This window comes from Mus pahari, chromosome 1, assembly GCF_900095145.1.
Source record: "Mus pahari chromosome 1, PAHARI_EIJ_v1.1, whole genome shotgun sequence".
Taxonomy (NCBI): Eukaryota; Metazoa; Chordata; class Mammalia; order Rodentia; family Muridae; genus Mus; species Mus pahari.
The window spans coordinates 28,445,946-28,464,794 of NC_034590.1; the positions used below are offsets into that span (position 1 = coordinate 28,445,946).

The 18,849-nt window shown below is 37.7% G+C and overlaps 1 protein-coding gene across 1 annotated transcript in view; it reads left to right on the plus strand.

Moving 5' to 3' along the window:
* Window positions 1–18,849, plus strand: part of Oca2 (OCA2 melanosomal transmembrane protein) — a 254,536-nt gene that overhangs the window by 91,420 nt on the left and 144,267 nt on the right. The window contains exon 17 of the mRNA XM_029541048.1: window positions 3,469–3,596. Within this exon, the coding sequence (XP_029396908.1) occupies window positions 3,469–3,596 (128 nt within the window). The remainder of the gene's footprint in view (window positions 1–3,468; window positions 3,597–18,849) is intronic.

Here is an 18,849-nt window from a genome sequence, read left to right on the forward strand (position 1 = left end):
CAGGAAGAAACTCCCAACCTGTCTGCAAGAGGCGGAACACAAGGCTTAGAGGGAGGAGCCAACAATGTCTTTTCCTGGATTTTGTTTATATAGGATTGTCACATGGTCTTTCACTTTGAATGGCAGTTTGGCTGGGTATGGAATTCTTGGTTGACAATCTACATTTTCAACACTTTGATTACATAATCCCAGGGTCTTCTGGCATCATTATTGCGTGATTGCTAATTTTATTGAGTTACAAGGTTAGTTTTTTTCTCTCACTGACTTAAAACTTTCTCTTTGTGACTGTCTTGTCTTTCAGCATTTTTACTATAATATGTCTGAATGTGGCTAGCTCTAAATCTGTCCTTATTGGACTTAGTTGAATTTCATGGATGCTGAGATTAATTTTTTCATCATATTTGGGGAGTTTTGCTCATTATTTTTTCAAATATTTTTATCAAATTTGTTACCCTTTCCTCTCTGCTTTTACTTTTAGAATTCTTATGATCCATATATTGTCTGCTTCATGGTGTTCTACAAGCCTCTGATGTTAATAATTTCTGATGTTAATAATTTCTACTTATTAATCTTCTTCCTAAGATTAGAACTTGTTCTTATCACTGCCCAGCTTATACTTTGCATTATTAAAAGCTTTATAAAAACAACTTACATTTTAAAAGACTTTACCATAATTTTATTTCTTTTAGAGATGAATAGATTTTTTGGAGGTCTTATTTTATATTCACATTGACATCCTTCCCTAGCTGAATTTTGATACATTTGTCATCATTGAAATTTGTTCTGTTAGTGTCAATAACATTTTCTATTTATTGATTCATATAAAATGTTTTGACCATGGTGTCCTTCCCACCTCTTCCAAGCCCCTCCCCTACTTCCCTAGTATTCAACTTCATTTTCTTCCTCTCTCTTTCAAACACCAAAACCGGACTGTCCCTTTCCCAGAAGGTATCAACTGCAAGCAGCTTCTTGGTTGGGGGTGAAACTTTTTGTTCTCTTCTCAATAAAAGCTTCTTTTCGATGGAAGGTGTTTCTGTCCACTTCTCACTGGTGATTTGTGCATCTCTCCTTGGAGACTACTGAGGTCTTTGAGTACCTGGAGAGGTTTGGTTGTCAGAGTAACTTTAATGATCTGACTGAGTTGCACTTGTTTTGGCCATCATACAGACACGTGAGATATGAAACTAAGAAGCCTATCCCCTCTTCTCTGTCTTATTCAGACCTTTGACAGGAACCCAAAGGTACATTCTGCAAGGTTGGCCATGTTTCAGCTACAACTACCCAAGTACTACCACCTGCTCTTTTGTTGGCTCTACTATGGTTTGAATAATGCAGCCAGTTTCTTATGTTGAGTTGTTTGGAGCCAAGAATTTGGTTGCCCATCCACCTTTCACTTTTCATTTTCAATATCTTCTATCACACAGGTTTGCACAAACACTAAGACAGCTGGCTTTTTGAAAGTGATTTTGATAGACACTACGCAACTTTTCAGCAACAGGTTTTCTGAAAAGTACATATAAACAGAAATATCTATTAGTTATCGGCAAAATAGTAAGCCATGTTTCAAGGTAATTATTAAAACTCTCAAACCAAGTGATTAATATTTATTAATATGATTTTCTCCTGGACAATTAACCTTGACAATTTAAGTTGTATCAAACATACTAATATTTTGTTTTCTATGTAAGTTCTATTTTCGTTTTAGCATTTGTAAGATGGGCAATTCTCATATATGTTTTTAGAATACCAAATAACTGTTCATATCTAAAGCCTTATTAGAAATACCAGGACTAGGGATTTTTCCCTAAAATTCTGAATATCTCTATTTTGAGTCATAATATTAGAAACAATAAGGTCTGTTGACTATTTCATTTATTATGGCCATGTTTCAAGTTTTCAGCATTTATAACTTAAGCAATGAGTTTGAAAAATCTTGCTAGATATGATTATTTCATAAGATTTTCAAAAAAAAATTTTTTTTGTGGAAACTGTTTTGTTGTTAGAGAATATCCCAGCACATTAGAACAAAACTCAACAACATGGCTAACTAGTTTTTCTTTGACTATTTGCACAATATTACTTAAATGATGTGCATTGCAGCTTTTCCTTAGGCTGGATGCTTTGGAATAGAATAAGATATGTTGGGTAGAACAGTGGTCCAACTATCTCAAAAGTTTTTCTTATTTGTTCTGTGTTTAGTGTTAATCAATAGGCGTCCTATTGGACAGAGAACTAACATTTTTTGATGCCATCAGATGAACACACAGTTTCTGAGTCACCTTGGCAAGATAGAAATGGTGGTTAGAGCTGAAAGCTACTTTAAGTTCTGGATAGGAGTGTGGATTTTGTTTGCTAGCAGCTCAGTGAATATGTCAATCTTGTAGCTTCATCTAAGTCCATGGGACTGAGAAAGCTTCCAGTAGGGAGGCGAACAACAGAGTAAGGACCTGTGAGTGTATACTGATGCGCCATTACACCAAACATGCTCTGAAATATTTCCAATAGCCTTATGTGACATGGCTTGTGAGTTATGATACCACAGTCTTCAGGCATCAGAAATGACTAGAACCTGCCCAGATGTTGGCCAGGATAAACAGAATCAATGAAGAATGTGTCATTGACAATTAGGGAACCTGAGGAATAAGGGGACAGGCCTCATGACTCTGTGCTCACCAAAAGCAGCTGAATAAGTTTCTCAGGTCCAGGACAATTTGTTACCCCTTTTCAAGGTTCTGGTCACATAGAGGAAGGTAATTCTAGCTGTTATTCTGTGAATATTTACTTACATTTGTTTGTAATAGCCAAGCACTAAAAACCATTGAGATGTTCTTAGTGGGAAAATGGAATGTACATTATGGCATAGCCAAATATACCACTGAGTGGTGAAGAACATTGGATTTAACTCATAATGTGGAAGGGAAGAACCTTAAAGTAATTGTACTAAATGCTGCTTTTCTGTCAAGGTAATCTGACCACTGTCACGTAAAAATGTGCGCCATTAGATCATTTGGGAATGTGACAGCAAGAGTGTATTTCAAGGGTAGAACATTGTATAAAATGTGTGAGATTTGGGGTTTGATTTGAAGCATTAGGTGGAGGGAGGGAGGAAGAAAGAGAGGAGAATACAAACCCTCATTCATAGAGAATGCAGAGAATGTAAATTCATCTATCAAGACAAGAGAATGATGTTTTGTTGGGAGTGTGCTAGCACACAGTGACAGAAGGATCTGGAGGGGGAGAGAGCATGAATGAGCATGAGTTCTGGGGATGATGAATATGCCCATTATCTTGATTGCAGTGTTGGTTCATGAATGTATACATAAGCCAAAATAGAAATTATACTTTTAAATATACACGGTTTGCAGTGCAGCATTGTTTTCAACAAAAATGTAAACCATTCAGAAGATAAATCATCCACTGGTGTGCTAGCAATGGTGTTTTTCAGGCTGTATTTTGCCTGTTTTACAGGGTGGATTGCTATTCTGGGTGCCATCTGGTTGCTAATTTTAGCTGATATTCATGACTTTGAGATCATTCTACACAGAGTAGAGTGGGCGACTCTCCTCTTCTTTGCAGCACTCTTTGTGCTGATGGAGGTAAGTTACTTAAGACATTGTTTATAAAGTTGTGCCTTCCTCAAACAGAGAAGAAGAAAAATAACTAACAAAAAGATGATTCACCAGAGTTCCTGACCAAGCACGGGTTCATTGCCTCCCTGATGTTCCCCTGTATTATGTTTTCACTTCTAAAGGCAGAACATCTCCCAGATTTCTAAGTAATGGCCATTTTGACTCTTGCAAATCTGTTTTTTATTTTTTAAAAATTAATTTTAAAGCTAGCATACAAAAGAATGGGTTTTTATTATGGCAATTTCATGCAGGTGCTCAGGTGCTATACTTTTTTTTTCTCATTCATCCTCCTTCTGCCACACCCTTCCATGCTCTGCTCCACTCTCATTAGTCTCCTTCCATCTCTCAAGTAGTCCTCCCTTTGGCTTTCATGTCCCATGGATTCTCTCAGCCACTCCCTTTCTACCCTTCATGACTTCCTGAAGATCTGTTCCTAATTTCACTCATGATCCCTTATCTGCAGTCATGATTTCTCTCTCTCTCTCACACACACACACACACACACACACACACACACACACACACACACACACACACTCACGCACACACACACATGCAGTTAAATCTATATTCTACACAGAAGACAAAACACATGACACTTGTCTTTCTGAGTCTGATTTACAGTGGTTTCATAATGGCCTTCCAGGTCCATCCATTTTCCTGTAAATATGATATTGTTTTACAGCTAAAAATTTTCATTTTGTGTCTGTGATCATATAGCTATTGTGTGAGTCTCTGTGTGTGTCTGTGTGTATGAGCACACACTCATTTGTTTATGGACATTTAGGCTGATTCCATGTCTTAGGTGTGGTCCTTGTGAATGGTTCAGCAGTTAGCACCAATGTGTGTGATCTCTTTGGGATGTTAGCTTAGAATTCTTCAGGTACATATGCACAAGTGATATACCTGGGTCATATGATAATTCTATCTCTCTATCTATCTCTCTATCTCTCTCTCTCTCTCTCTCTCTCTCTCTCTCTCTCTCTCTATCTATCTATGTCTATCTATCTATCTACATATCCTTTACATAATTCCTCCTTCACCTCCTCCCCTCCCCTCTGAGAGGGCAGCTCACCCCACCCCCCCAGTATCCTACCACCCCGGTGCATTAAGTCTTTGCATGATTAGGTGCATTTTCTCCCACTGAGGACAGACAAGGCAGCCCTCTGCTACTCATGTGTTGAGGGCCTTAGACCAGCCTGGGTATGCTCTTTGGTTGGTGGCTCAACTCTCTGGGAGCTTCCAGGGGTCCAGGTTAGTTGACACTGTTGGTCTTCCTCTGGGGTTGTCATCTCCTAGAGGGCCTTCAATCATCCCAGAACTCTTCCACAAGGGTCCTGACTTTCATCCAATATTTGACTATGGGTATCTGCATCTGTCTCAGTCAGCTGGAGGATAGAACCTCTCAGAGGGCTGCTATTCTAGGCTTCTGTCTGCAAACACAACACAGAAGCCTACCTCATTGGACAACAACTCCTATAGAGGCAACCCATTCCCAGTACTAAACTTGTGGTGTCTGGTAGGATCATTGGTGATTCATTGTAGGATAACTTAAATTTGGCTCTTGTTGTATATGTGTTTTTAGGAAGCTTCTAAGGAGTAGATTTCCATGTGAGGTTTGAAAAGTCTTTGGTGCTTTGCTCCCTTTCAGTTTTCCTCTCCTACTCTGTCCTCCCAACTATATCACAATCTATCCCTTTATATTCGTTAAGTCTCCTTTAACACATTATGGCAGGATATTCTATCTTCCGTCTCCTGAACACTTTTACCTGTAGGCCTTTAATAATTCCCTTACCTTTAGGGGCATTCCAAATAAAACACTCACATCTAAAAACTCAAAGCTACCATGCACAGGTGAGAGAAAACATTGGACTTGTGTCTTTCTGAGTCTCTGTTACCTCATTCAGAATAACTTCAGCCATTTACCTTCTAATTCCATCATCTTATTTTTCCTGATAGCTGAGTAACGGTCCATTGTAGAAAATGCCATATTTGAATTCTTCATTCTTTAGTTGATGGGGATATTGACTGCTTTTATGAGCAGAACATCGGTGAACATGGATGAGCAAGTATCTTTGCAGGAGGACATAGAATCTTTTGGGTTTGTGCTCAAAAATGGTATATCTGAATTTTAGTTTTAGCTTTTGGAAGAAATTCTAGCTGATTCCCACAGTTGTTTTATGGTTTACATTTCCACCAATGACAATTAAGCCTTCCATTTATCCCCTTCCATGTGTTTGTTGTCATTTTCTTCCTGGATGATGGCAATTCTGATTGTGGTCATATTGAAGTGCAAAGAAGTTTTATTTTCATTGTTCTGATGCTAAGTATGTTGAAAAAATTCAGATATTTATTGGCCAGTTATAATTTTTTTTGAAAATCACCTTTTCAGTACACTAGCTTATTTACTGATTGGATAATGCATTATTTTGATGTTTAATATTTGAAGCTATTTGTACAATGCAGATATTAACTGCCTGTCTGATATGTAGGTAGCAAAATTTCCCCATTCTGTATGCTATCTCTTCACTTTGGTGCTCATGATTTTGCTGTGCAGAAGCCTTTTAATTTTGTATAATCCCCTTTTTCATTTCTTGGGGTTATTTTCTCTGCTATTGGAGACTGATGAAACGTTGCTTGTGCCTGTACCTTGAAGTATTTTACTATGTTCCTCTGAGCAGATTCTCAGGTCTTTCATTAAGGGCTTGGAGTTATTCTGAATTGATTTTGTGCAGGATGGGAAGCACGGCTTTAGTTTCAGTTGCCTGATTCAGAATGACTGTTTATAGCTTCAGCCATTTACCTTCGAATTCCATCATTTCTTTTTTCCTTTTCGTTTCTGTCCTCTGCATGTGGATAGTCGGGGTACCCTAAGTATTTGCTGAAGAGGCTGGTTATTGGTTTTGTTTTCTCTATATTTTTGGCACCTTTGTTGGGGTGCTATAGTTGTGTGAGTTTATTTATGAGCACACTATTTTACTCCAATGGTTTATATGTCTGTTTCTGTGCCAGCATAATACAAGTTTTGCTATTATGGTTCTGTAATAGTATAGCTTGAGGTCAAATATGATGCTCCCAGCCCAATTCTTCCTGCTTTATCATGCTTTGGTTATGTGGGTGGAATCTTTTCTGCTTCCATGTGAAAGTTAATAATTTTGAAAATATCCTGTTGTTAGTGTTTTAATGGTGATTGTATTAAACCCATAGATTGCTTTTAATAATACAACCATTTTAAATAATATTAAACCTGCCAATCCATAACATGAAAGTACTTGCACCATCTAGCAGGTATGCTTAATCTTGTAATGTTGCAACATGATATCATCCACAAGATATACACTCAAGAACTGAACAAAAATTATTTAAAACACTGTTTTTTTTAAAAAATGTATGATTTTGTGTTAGGTTACATTCATTATTATTTTTGGCCATATACATTTCTGGGCCATCGTTGAACACATACTTTCGATTCTGTCTTAAATTTTTTATTGAAGGTGTTTCTTTTTTCACTTTCATTTATTAAAAAAGATACACTGACCATGTCTCAACCACACCCGATTTCTCTTTCTAAATGTTTGTTTTGGTATATAGAAAAGCTATTAACTTTGCATGTTTATTTTATATTCTGCTACTTTGCTAAAAATTGTTGATTAGGTCTAAGAGTTTTCTAGTGGAGTTATTAGGACTTTTTAATTATAGATTTATTTTCCTAGCAAATATGGATAAATTTAATTATTTTTAAATTTAAATTATTATTCTTTACATATATTATATCTTGACAGCAGTTTCCTCTAGCTCCACTTCTTCTAGTCCCCTGCCCCTGCTAGATCTATTTCTCTTTTGTATACCTTCAAAAAAAAAAAAAAAAAAGCAAGTAATCTCCCAGGGGTAACCAAACATGGCATAACAATTTACAATAAGCCTAGGTAACAAATCCTAATATCAAGATTGGAAGAGGTGGCCCAGTAGGAGAAAAAGAGTCCCAAATGTAAGCAAAAGAGTCAGAGACATGCCTCTAGGGAGTTTCCACTGTACTAGGTCTCTACATTGCCTCCCACATGCCTCACCAATTCCATTAGTCTCTCCCAGTACTCTCTCCCTCCATTCCTCAATCCTGGAACCATCCTATCTCCATCTGCCCCCAGTTCAACTGCAAAATATATTCTATTTCCCTTCCTAAAGAGATCAATGTGTCTCCCCTTGAGCCTTTTTTGTTAGCTTATAACCATGACATATATCCCTTATTATATTACATCTATTTTATTTTGCTTATGGTCTTAGTTTCTTTAATGTTTTTTAATCATAAAGAGATGTTGAACTTTATCAAAGGCCATTTCTTTTTTTTGGGGGGGGGCTACAGTGACAACACTTGGTGTACGATCAATCATGAGGACCAGAGTTAGAGTTCCAGTACCCATATATCAAACTGAGCATCTTGTAAATGCCTGTAACTCCAAGTCAGAGGGATCTGATGTGTTCTCTAACCTCTATTTGCATTCTACCCTGTTCACACATAAGCATATACTCACACACATAAATATGTAAAATACTAACAAATGTCTGTTCTGTAACTACTGAGATAACCATTTATTTGCTGAATTATACTTGCTGATTTCCATACGTTGAAACAAACTTGCATCTCTGCAATAAAATCAATTCAGTCAGGCTATACAATTTTCTTAATGTGTTTTTCAGTTCTATTTGTAAGAATTTTATTGAGAACTGTTGTGGTCTTGGTTATCGTCAAAATTGTTACATCTTTTCTTTCTTTGTTTTGTTTTATCCAGTTTTGGTGACAGTGATTTCAACATTGTAACATGAGTTTGGCAGTGCCTTCCCCTTTGATATTTTATGAAAAAAATTTAAGGAACATTACTTGTGGTTCTTCTTTCAATGACTACTGATTATTTACCAGTGATTGAAATGATTTATCAATCATTCAGCCTGAATTCAGAATTCATCTGGTGTCCTGAGCTTTTCTTCATTGGGAGATTGTCATTACTGCTTAAATTTAATTGAGAATTATGCTTCTGTTTAAGTTGCGTTATGACTAATCCAGGTTGTCAACCTAACTGCACCTGGAATAATTAAATTCCAAACACCAGAAACACCTGTGAGGAATTTTTCTTGATAAGATCATTTGCTGTGGGAAGATCCACCTAAAATCCTGGCCATACTTTCTGGTGGCAGTCCATATAAAAGGATGTGAAAGAAAGAAGCTCTTGGATTTTTGCTTGCTTGCCTTCACCCTCTTTGGAAATTTCATCTTTTTTTTTTTTTTTCTTAACAACTATTTTAAATATGAATGGTCTAAATTCTCCAATCAAAAGGCACAGGCTGATGGAAAAAAAAGCAAGAAACAAGCTATTTGTCGTCTACAAGAAACATATCTTAGCTTTATGGAGACACTGCTTTAGAATAAGAGTAGGCTAAAGGACTTCAGTCCACTTCCAGGAGGAAGCAAGCAGGCATTGCAATCTTAATATTAACAAAATGATTTCAAAATAAAACTAACTTTGCTATCTTGGGTTTTGTGTTATTCCATGTGAAGTTGAGAATTGCTCTATCTATCTCTATGAAGAATTGAGTTGAATTTTGATGGGGGTTGCATTGAATTTGCATATTGCTTTTGGTAGGATAGCAATTTTCTCTGTTAATACTATGGATCCATGAACAGGGGAGATCTTTCCATCTTTTGAGGTCTTTTTTGATTTCTTTCTTCTGGGACTTGAAGTTCTTGTCATCCAGATCTTTCACTTGCTTAGTTACAGTTACACCAAGATATTTTGTATTATTTGTGACTACCGTGGAGGGTGTTGCTTCCCTAATTTCTTTTTTTAACACATTTATCTTTCTGTAGACAAAGGCTATTGATTTGTTTGAGTTAATTTTATATCCGGCCACTTTGCTGAAGTTGTTTATCAGCTGTAGTTCTCAGGTAGAAATTTTGGGGTCACTTATGTATACTATCATATCATTCACAAATAGTGATACCTTGTCTTCTTTTTTTTTCAATTTGTGTCCCTTTGACCTCCTTTTGTTGTCTAATTGCTCTAGCTAGAACTTTGAGTACTAAATTGAATAAATAGGGAGAAAGTGGGCAGCCTTGTCTGGTCCCTGATTTTAGTGGTATTGCTTCTAGTTTCTCTCCATTTACTTTGATGTTGGCTGTTAGTTTGCTGTAGATTGCTTTTATTATGTTTAGGTGTGGGCCTTGAATTCCTGATCTCTTCAAGACTTTTTAGATGAAAGGGCGTTGGATTTTGTCAAAGGCTTTTTCAGCGCCTAATGAGATAATCATGTGATTTTTTTTTCCTTTGAGTTTGTTTATATAGTGGATTATGTTGATGGATTTTTCATATATTGAACCATCCCTGTATCCCTGGGGTGATGACTACTTGATTGTGGTGAATGATTGTTTTGGTATTTTCTTGGATTTGTTTGCAAGAATTATATTGATTATTGATATTCATAAGTGAAATTGCTCTGAAGTTCTCTTTCTTTATTGGGTCTTTGTGTGCTTTAAGTATCATAACTGTGGCTTCATTGAATGAATTAGGTAGCATTCCTTCTGTTTCTATTTTGTTGACTAATTTGAGAAGTATTGGCATTAGCTCTTTAAATCTTTCATAGAGTTCTGCACTAAAACCATCTTGCCCTAGGCTTTTTGTGATTGGGAGACTTTACTGACTGTTTCTATTTTCCTAGGTGTTATGGGACTGTTTAGATAGTTTACCTGATCCTGATTTAACTTTGGTACATGGCATCTGTCTTGAAAATGATCCATTTCATTTATATTTTCCAGCTTCGTCGAGAATAGGCTTTTGTAGTGGATTCTGATGTTTTTTTTTTTTTTTTTTTTTAATTTCCTCAGTTTCTCTTATGTCTCCCTTTTCATTTCTGAATTTGTTAATTTCGATACTATCTTTGTGCCCTTTAGTTAGTTTGGCTAAAGGGTTATCTAGCTTATTGATTTTCTCAAGAGCCAGCTCTTAATTTTGTTGATTCTTTGTATTGTTCTCTTTGTTACTAACTGGTTGATTTCAGTCCTGAGTTTGACTATTTTCTGCTGTCTATTTTTCTTGGGTGTGTTTGCTTCTTTTTGTTCTAGAGCTTTCATATGTGCTGTTACAGTTACTAGTATAGGATCTCTCCTATTTCTTTATAAAGGCACTTAGTGTTATGAATTTTCCTCTTAGTACTGCTTTCATAATGTACCATAAATTTGGTTATGTTGTGCCTAATTAAATTCTAGAAAGTCTTTAATCTCAATCTCTCTCTCTCTCTCTCTCTCTCTCTCTCTCTCTCTCTCTCTCTCTCTCTTTCTTCCCTGACCAAGTTATCATTGAGTAGAGAGCTGTTCAGTTTCCATGAGTATATGGGTAATTCATTTACCTGTTTGATTGTGTTATCCTGTATTTCTTTATGTGTTTCCTTTTTAAAGGCTTCCACCCGTTTACCTGTGTCCTCCTGTCTGTAGTTCTTTAAGAGAGTTATTCATGTCCTTTTTTAAATTATTTTTTTATTTTTAAAATTTTTTTATGTCCTCCTTAAAGTCCTCTATTGTTTTGGTAAATTTCCACCCAACTATGCCCCGGCAATGAAAACAGAACACAGTTAACATGATTACATGCTGCGCGCCTAAATTGGGCAGAGCTACCATCTTCCACAGCTTATGAGACCCCTTAGAACTTGCAGTTTCTCCAGGTCATGTGCTTCTGCTCTACTTTTCTTCTTCTTCATCTTCCTCTGCACACTCTCCCTTTTCCATGTTCTCCTTCTTCTTTCTCTCACTTCTGCTCTACCTTCCCTTTTATAGGCCCAATTATCAGCTCTCCTTTATTTTACAAATTAAAGTGGGAAGCAGGTTTACAGGAAATCACCTGAGTGCTGACTCATTCCTTGTTTACAACTACTCACAGGAGAATGAAATTAACATCAAATATAATATAATTAGCCCCAGAGCTATCCACAACACTCTATCATCTTTATGACATGGGATTTTAGGACAGAATCTTGCTTTTCAGGTGTGTTGGGGTATCCAGGGTTTGCTGTGTTGGGAGAACTGGGTTCTGATGGTGCCAAGTGACATTGGTTTCTGTTGCTTATGTTCTTGCCCTTGCCTTTCACCATCTGATTATCTCTGGTATTAACTGACCTTGTCTCTGACTAGAGCCTGTCCCTCCTGTAGGCAAGTGGACTTCTGTGAGCTGGGTTAGAGCAGGGAGGCAAATAGTGCTATCTCTGACTGGGGGGGGGGGGGCTCCTGTGACCCTGGTTATAGCAGATGTTCTATGACCCTGGTCATGGCAGAACTCCTAGAAGACAGGCTGTCTCTGAGTGTGGGAGTGGGGTTGAAATGCCTGATCTGCTCCAGGCTGAGTTGCACATCAGAAGGAAGATGTGTCTCCAGCAAAGTGGAAAGTCCTGCATCTGCTGGGCTCTGTGGGGGTCCCATCTAGGGTAGCTATTGGGCTGCTGGGGATCTCACCTGTGACCCTGGTTATGACAGACATCCTGGGAGTCAAGCTATCTCTGGGTGTGGGTGGTGGTGGCATGATCTGCCACGGGTGGGAGGAGTTGCAAACTAGAAGGAAAGCCAGCCAATCCTTCTTAAACTTAAAAAAAAAAAAAAAGAAAAAAGAAAAAAGAAAAAGAAAGAAAGAAAGAAAAGAAAAGAAATAAAAGGAGAGCTCTCAAACTCCCTTCTATGAGGTCATTATCACAAAACCAGAGTAAAGACACAATCCCAGAGAAAGGAGCTTCAGGTGAGGAAATGTCTCCATGAGATCCAGCTGTAAGTCATTTTCTCAATTAGTGATCCAGGCAGGGAGGGCCCCTTGTGGGCGGTACCATCACTGGGCTGGTAGTCTTGGGTTCTATAAGAAAGCAAGCTGAGCAAGCCAGGGGAAGCAAGCCAGTAAGTAGCATTTTTCCATGGTCTCTGCATCAGCTCCTGCTTCCTGACTTGTTTGAGTTCCAGTCCTGACTTCCTTTGGTGGTGAACAGCAATGTGAAAGTATAAGCTGAGTAAACTCTTTCCTCCTCAACTTGCTTCTAGGTCATGATGTTTTGTCCAGGAATAGAAACCCTGACTAAGACAAATGGTAAAGACAAAGCCAATATCCCTGATGATCCTAGATTGCAAAAAATGTTCTTCCCAATGCTTCTAAGTAGAATACAGACATATGTAAAAAAGTTTATCCACCATGTCCAAGTTTGCTTTGTCCCTGTTTTGTTGTGATGGTTCAACAAGTACAAGTCAATAAATGTCGTTACCACACAAATGGACTTACAGAAAAAAAAAAATTACATGAGCATCTCAAGAGATTCAGAAAAAGACCTTGACAGAACCCAATATACCTTCATGATAAAAGTCCTAGAGATAAGAGGAGTAGACAGACCACATCTCAGCGTTATAACAGTTATGTATGAAAGCCCTGCAGCCTAAATGGAGAAAAACTTAAAGCAATTCCACTGAAGTCCAGAACCAAACATTTCACTATCCCCACTCATTTTCAATACTGTGCTTGAAGTACTAGCTGGAGCAATAAGGGAAAAGAAGAATATTGAAAGGATATAACTAGGAAAAGAAGTCAAACCACTCCTATTTGTAGATAACAATATTCTATATTTAAATGCCAATTTTTTTTTTACCAGAAATCATAAACAGATTTAATGCAATTCCAATCAAAATATCATTCTTCACCAAAATAGGAAAAAAAATCTGAAATTCATAGGGCACCACAAAAGGCTCCAAATTACTAAAATAAATCATAGAATAATTCTGGAAGGATTAGTATCACAGATCTATTACAAAGCAATGTTCTGTGTCTTCTGAGCTTCCTAACCCTAAATCTTTAGATTGTATATATAACCTGGGATAACTGCACAGACCAGAAAAGTAAATAGGGACCTGTGTGTGTGGCTGTGTGTCTTTGTGTGTGTGTGTGTGTGTGTGTGTGTGTGACCAGATCTGTGAGGCAGCAGCATCTAGGGGATCTGGGGTAGAAGTAGAGATCCCCTGATTTCTTGACCACGCTCTCCTGGAGTTAGGAATATAATTCAGAGCTAGAGACTGAGGAATGCCAATGGTCTCCACTTCCTGGAGGTGTGCCCTTTCTTCGTATGTGCATCAGGCTAAGCCTGTGGTGGGGCGATAGGGAATTGGTTATGGTTCAAATGCCAGTGTCCTTATGAAGACTTAAGAGATGTCTTTATTTGTTACACATACATCCATAGAAAAAGTTCTAGAGACCTGAATGTTTTAAAAATAATTTTATCATGCTGTTTGCTTGGAGAGTTGGTTTACACACTTCCACTGATGCCATTCTGAGGCCATACTCTACATTCCTTCATTCTGTGCTTGTTTCTTTTTTCACAAGATCAAAGACTTGTGGTATCCAGAGGTGGAGATCATTCCTAAGCAATCACTTCAGCAGTTAGCTTTTCCTTGGGAGGTATTTATGAGTTTAACCATGTCACTCTAACATAATAAAATCCTCTGTGGTATGGTGGTTTGAATAAGAATTGCCCTCTCAGGTTCCTATACTTGAACACTTGGTCACCAGGTAGTAGTGGAATAGTTTGAAAGGATTCTAAGGATTAGGAGGCTTCTCTTTGTTGGAGTAGGTGTGGCCTTGCTGGAGGAAATGTGTCACTAGGGATGGGCTTTGAGCTTTCAAAAGTCACCTTAGGTCCAGTCTGTCTGTCAGTCTATCTGCCTGCCTGCCTGCCTGTCTGTCTATCTATCTCTACCTCTTTGTCAGCTAGTCAGGATGCACTTCCTGGTTTCTTCTCCAGCATGATGCCTGCCTGCCACCATGCTCTCTGCCATGACTGATGGATTAAGCTTCTGAAACTGTAAACAATCCCCAATTAAATGCTTTTTCTAAAAAAAAAAAAAAAAAAAAAAAAAAAAAAAAAAAAAAAAAAGATTTTCCTTGGTCATGGTGTCTCTTCACAGCAATAGAAGATTTACTAAGACATATAGCAAATTAAGACCAACCCCTAAGTGTTTAAAATGGACCTGGAATATTTTAGAGATTCAGTGGTCTTTCTTGGGCATTTCTTCCCACGAGGAGGTATTATGTGCAGTACCTGGGTAAATATTGGAATACCCAGGGCCCTGCCGGATTGATAGCATAACCGTTTGGAAGCAGGTGAGATCCACTGAAACCAGTTTGTGCCTGCTTCACCCACAGTGCCTGCTACCCCTAACACAATTGTGAGAGTTGAGAGAGCAATAATGGTTCTGTGAGAAGGGTTGTCTGGAATTTGCTTTCTTAGGTGTATACTCTGGATTATTTTACATTTCTTAATCTTTATGTCTATGCACATCTGCTTTATAGCCTTATAGTATTAAACAACCTGCAATTGAGTTTTAGTATTTTTCTCCCTTCTCTGTGTTAGCCTAGCAATTAGGGAGCCAAACTGATCCTATTGACTTAGTTGCTTTGACATGAGGGAAAGGCTATTATATCTCAATTTCTTCTCATTTGTATTCATTACTGTACTGCAGTATCCTGCTAAGAATCAGGCAGTTTCTACACATAAGCATGAGACAGGGACAATGTGTCTTAAATGTCTAGCCAACAGAGCAGATACATGTAGAATTGATTGTCTTCATGTTAATAAGTCAGGATATAATATTATAAAATTTAGTTATATAGGTGTTTTTGGACTTTTTAAAAGCAATAATGAGGACATAATATGTTTTCCCTTAGGGATGGGAAACAAACTAAGTGATTTAATTAGTGGCTGAAATTAATCTAAAAAACCAGTTCAGCAAAGATTCTTTCTCTTAATTAAAGATAATTCTGAATAGCTGTGGGTTAGCTGTTAATCAAGAGCCACTTGTGGTATAGAAGCCAATAGGATAGTTTTCTGACTGTAGCAGAGAAAAGATGCTTTTGCCTCAGTTTCCATATTGTAACTCAAGTCTCATTAGAGTATTCTAATCTATTTCTTGATACCTTAATCTTCTGAAAACTTTTATCATCAGCAGAAACTGAATTTGCTAGTATACTATTTCAGAGTCAGACTAAACATTGTATGAACTGTCATTTTTCAGAAAGTGCAGCTTGAGCAGGCAAACATGGGAGCTGAGCAACAATCAAGTGAGCACCCAGTGTCACTTTGAGGAAGCCAGTTGGTTCTGATGCTTCCAGTCCAGCACAGGATGGGTTAGAGGGAGCCTAGCACTCATGCTTATAGCATCTTAGCTCCAGGCAATGCTCACTGCGCTGAGGATATTCACTGGTAACTGGTCATTCTTGAATGACCAGAGTTCCCCTCCCCCCAGCTCTGGCTTCAAATCCCTATTCACTGATTCTGTGGCCTCCTTCTGGATTTTGGGGGGTTCTTTACCCTTTTCTGTCTTCTAAACTTAAGTTCTCTAGAGCATATTCTAGAGCTAACTACCACATGTCTTGTTCGTGTAGCTTGGAAACACCCTACTCCGAAGCACAGAGGCTCAGAAGAACTCTAATTTTTTGGGAACTGTTTACATCCACAAAATTATATGCACTGATGCTTACCAAGGTCCATTGGCAATGCTGGCTGAATGGTGATTGTACATTTTTCCATTTTTCATGTACTTTTTTGCAGTTATTTGGTGAATTCCTCTGAAATGAGGCACCATCATTCTCCTTAACTTGTTTGTGTTGCTTGCTTTTTGCCGTGCTCTGAGTCTACACCATCGCCCATTTTGTCGCTCTATTGTTCTATGCTTTCCTTCCTATTACTGGAGAGCGGTAGCCAGAGAGGATCTGGTGTGTGCTAGCTGCAACGTGGCTGTTGCTGATTTCAGGCTTATAGCCTTAATCTCTCACAAATCTCTCAGTAAATATATCCAGAGGTTTTCAAATTATCCTAGTGCACAGTTGTTTGCTTGTGTGTGTTTCTGTGTCAATCTCTCTATGAGCACATTGAGCCTTACGGGGCTCAGGACCCCTCAGATTTGAGTCAAACACCTCAAGGTCTGCCTCTCGCTGTTATCATTATGACATGTGCTCATTTACTCATTCAAACCAGCATCTTCTTCAAATGACCACAGGACTGTCACCTAACGCTTCTGTATAAAACAGACCCATTGCCTCAATCAAAATTCTCTAATACAAGCTTTTTGTTTTCTGATGTTTCTTAGTATAATTACTTTCTCTGTGTTTTTCAATATGCTTGTGTTATTTGTTTATAATGGTGGTAGTGTAAGGTGGGTATTTTTGAAGTAAAGCCATACAAAATAACCACAAAGAATCACTTCCTCTTCATGCATACTACCCTTGGTCACTTCATCTTTTTCATGTTTTCCATATATTCTTGTAAATGGCTCATATTTCTAGTATATTCCTCCTATATCTTTTGTACAAATAAACAGACAGTGATATGTTTTGTTAAAGTTTTTATTACATGAGAAGTAACCTGCCAGGATATGACTTTACACATTCTACCTTTCAAGATCAACTGTCTTGGAAGTCACGTCTAGTCAACTCACAGAACTCTTAACCAATTCATAGCTGTATAGTTTGCTACACAGGGAATAGGTCATTGGGCTTCCATCTTACACAGAGGCATTTAGGTTGTTCCAGTGGTTTATAAGGATAGAGCCAGTTGGAGGTGTGTGTATTCAGTATGGCTTCTTAGAAGTCACACCGTTGGGTTATAAGCAAGAGCATGCTTCATTAGCTATCACCAGGTTTCCCTCCACCAGGGTTTCACTGGCTAACATTACACTGGCACTATGAGAAAATGAACCCATTTCCTCACTGTTTCCAACTGTGTGAGAGACTTCATGCTTTTTCTTGTGGCAGCTTGTGATGAGCAGTATATCGACACTGTTTCCATTTACACTTCCTTTTAAAGTTTCTTATTTTTTAAATGAGTTGTGTGTCTGTGTGCACGTATGGGTGTGTGAGCGCAGGTGCCAATGTAGGGCAGAGGTGTTGGAGTCTCTGGAGCTAGAGTTATAGGCAGTTGTGAGATGCTGTAGGTGATGAGGATGTAACTCAGTTCTATCCGAAAAAGCAGAGAGCACTTGGAATCCCTGAGCCATCTCCAAGCCCTCAGCTTGTGATTCATTAACAAGTGACTGGGCATATTTTTTCATGATTGAGAAACGTTTTCATACCTTCTTGGTGATGTGCATTTGTGTCAATTTTCCCATTTTTTTTTTCTTTTTGAGAGAATCTTGCTTTTTCTCCTAGGCTGACCTAGAACTTGAATTCTTTCTGCCTCAGCCTCCACATATTATAGATGTGATCACCACAGCTGTCTAGTTTCCCACTTTCTATTGGGTTTTGAGTTTTGTTACACAATTTTAAAAGATTGTCATTTATTAAGAATCATAGCTTTTAAGCTATGATATAGGCTGCAATTATTTTCTCCGAGTTTGACAGTTGTGTTTTGACTTTGTGTAGTACTTGTTATTTATTTTTGGTCATGCAAATTTCAAGCCCATTAATTTCTCAAGTTTATGAATTATGCATGTGGACATTTATTTGTATTTGGAAATATTTTATGTACACCCAGGCTAAAAGAAATCCTCCATTGCTTAGGTGTCATCATTCTTATTCCTAAATCTCTGACTCATTTAGAATTCTTGTTTTTCTTGGATCCAGTTTTATTTTATTTTCAAATGAGTTTTCTTTTGTCTCAGTAGCACTCACTGAACAGGACACTTTTACCAGGGAAATCTAGAAGCCATTCCCATTGTATGCTGACTTTCCAGGTCAGATAAGTGCAAGCTGTGATCTCTATCTGTCCCATGGTCTACTTATCTACACATGTACTGGACAAGGCTGTGCAGCTTTTCATTTACCTTGAATGTCTAGAGGAGATAGTTATTGCATAGTTTTTCTTTTTCATTGGGTAATTTTTCATTATTCTTCTTTTTAGAATCAACTTATCATAATACAACAAAATAGTTTACATATACTCTTGGATAAAATTGCACCAAATGTAGAAATTAAATGTAAAACAACTACTGTGTATTTGTTGATGCATCCAATCTAAGAACAGGATGAATCTTTTTGTCTATGTTCAAATCTATATCTAAGCCTTTCAAGAATGCTTTACAATCCCACAAAAATCAGGGACTAGATAAGGCTGTCCCCTCTCTCCCTACCTGTTCAATGTACTACTCAAAGTCCTAGTCAGAACAATAGACAACAAAATGTCAAAGGGATACAAATTGGAAAGGAAGAAGTCAAAATATCACTAT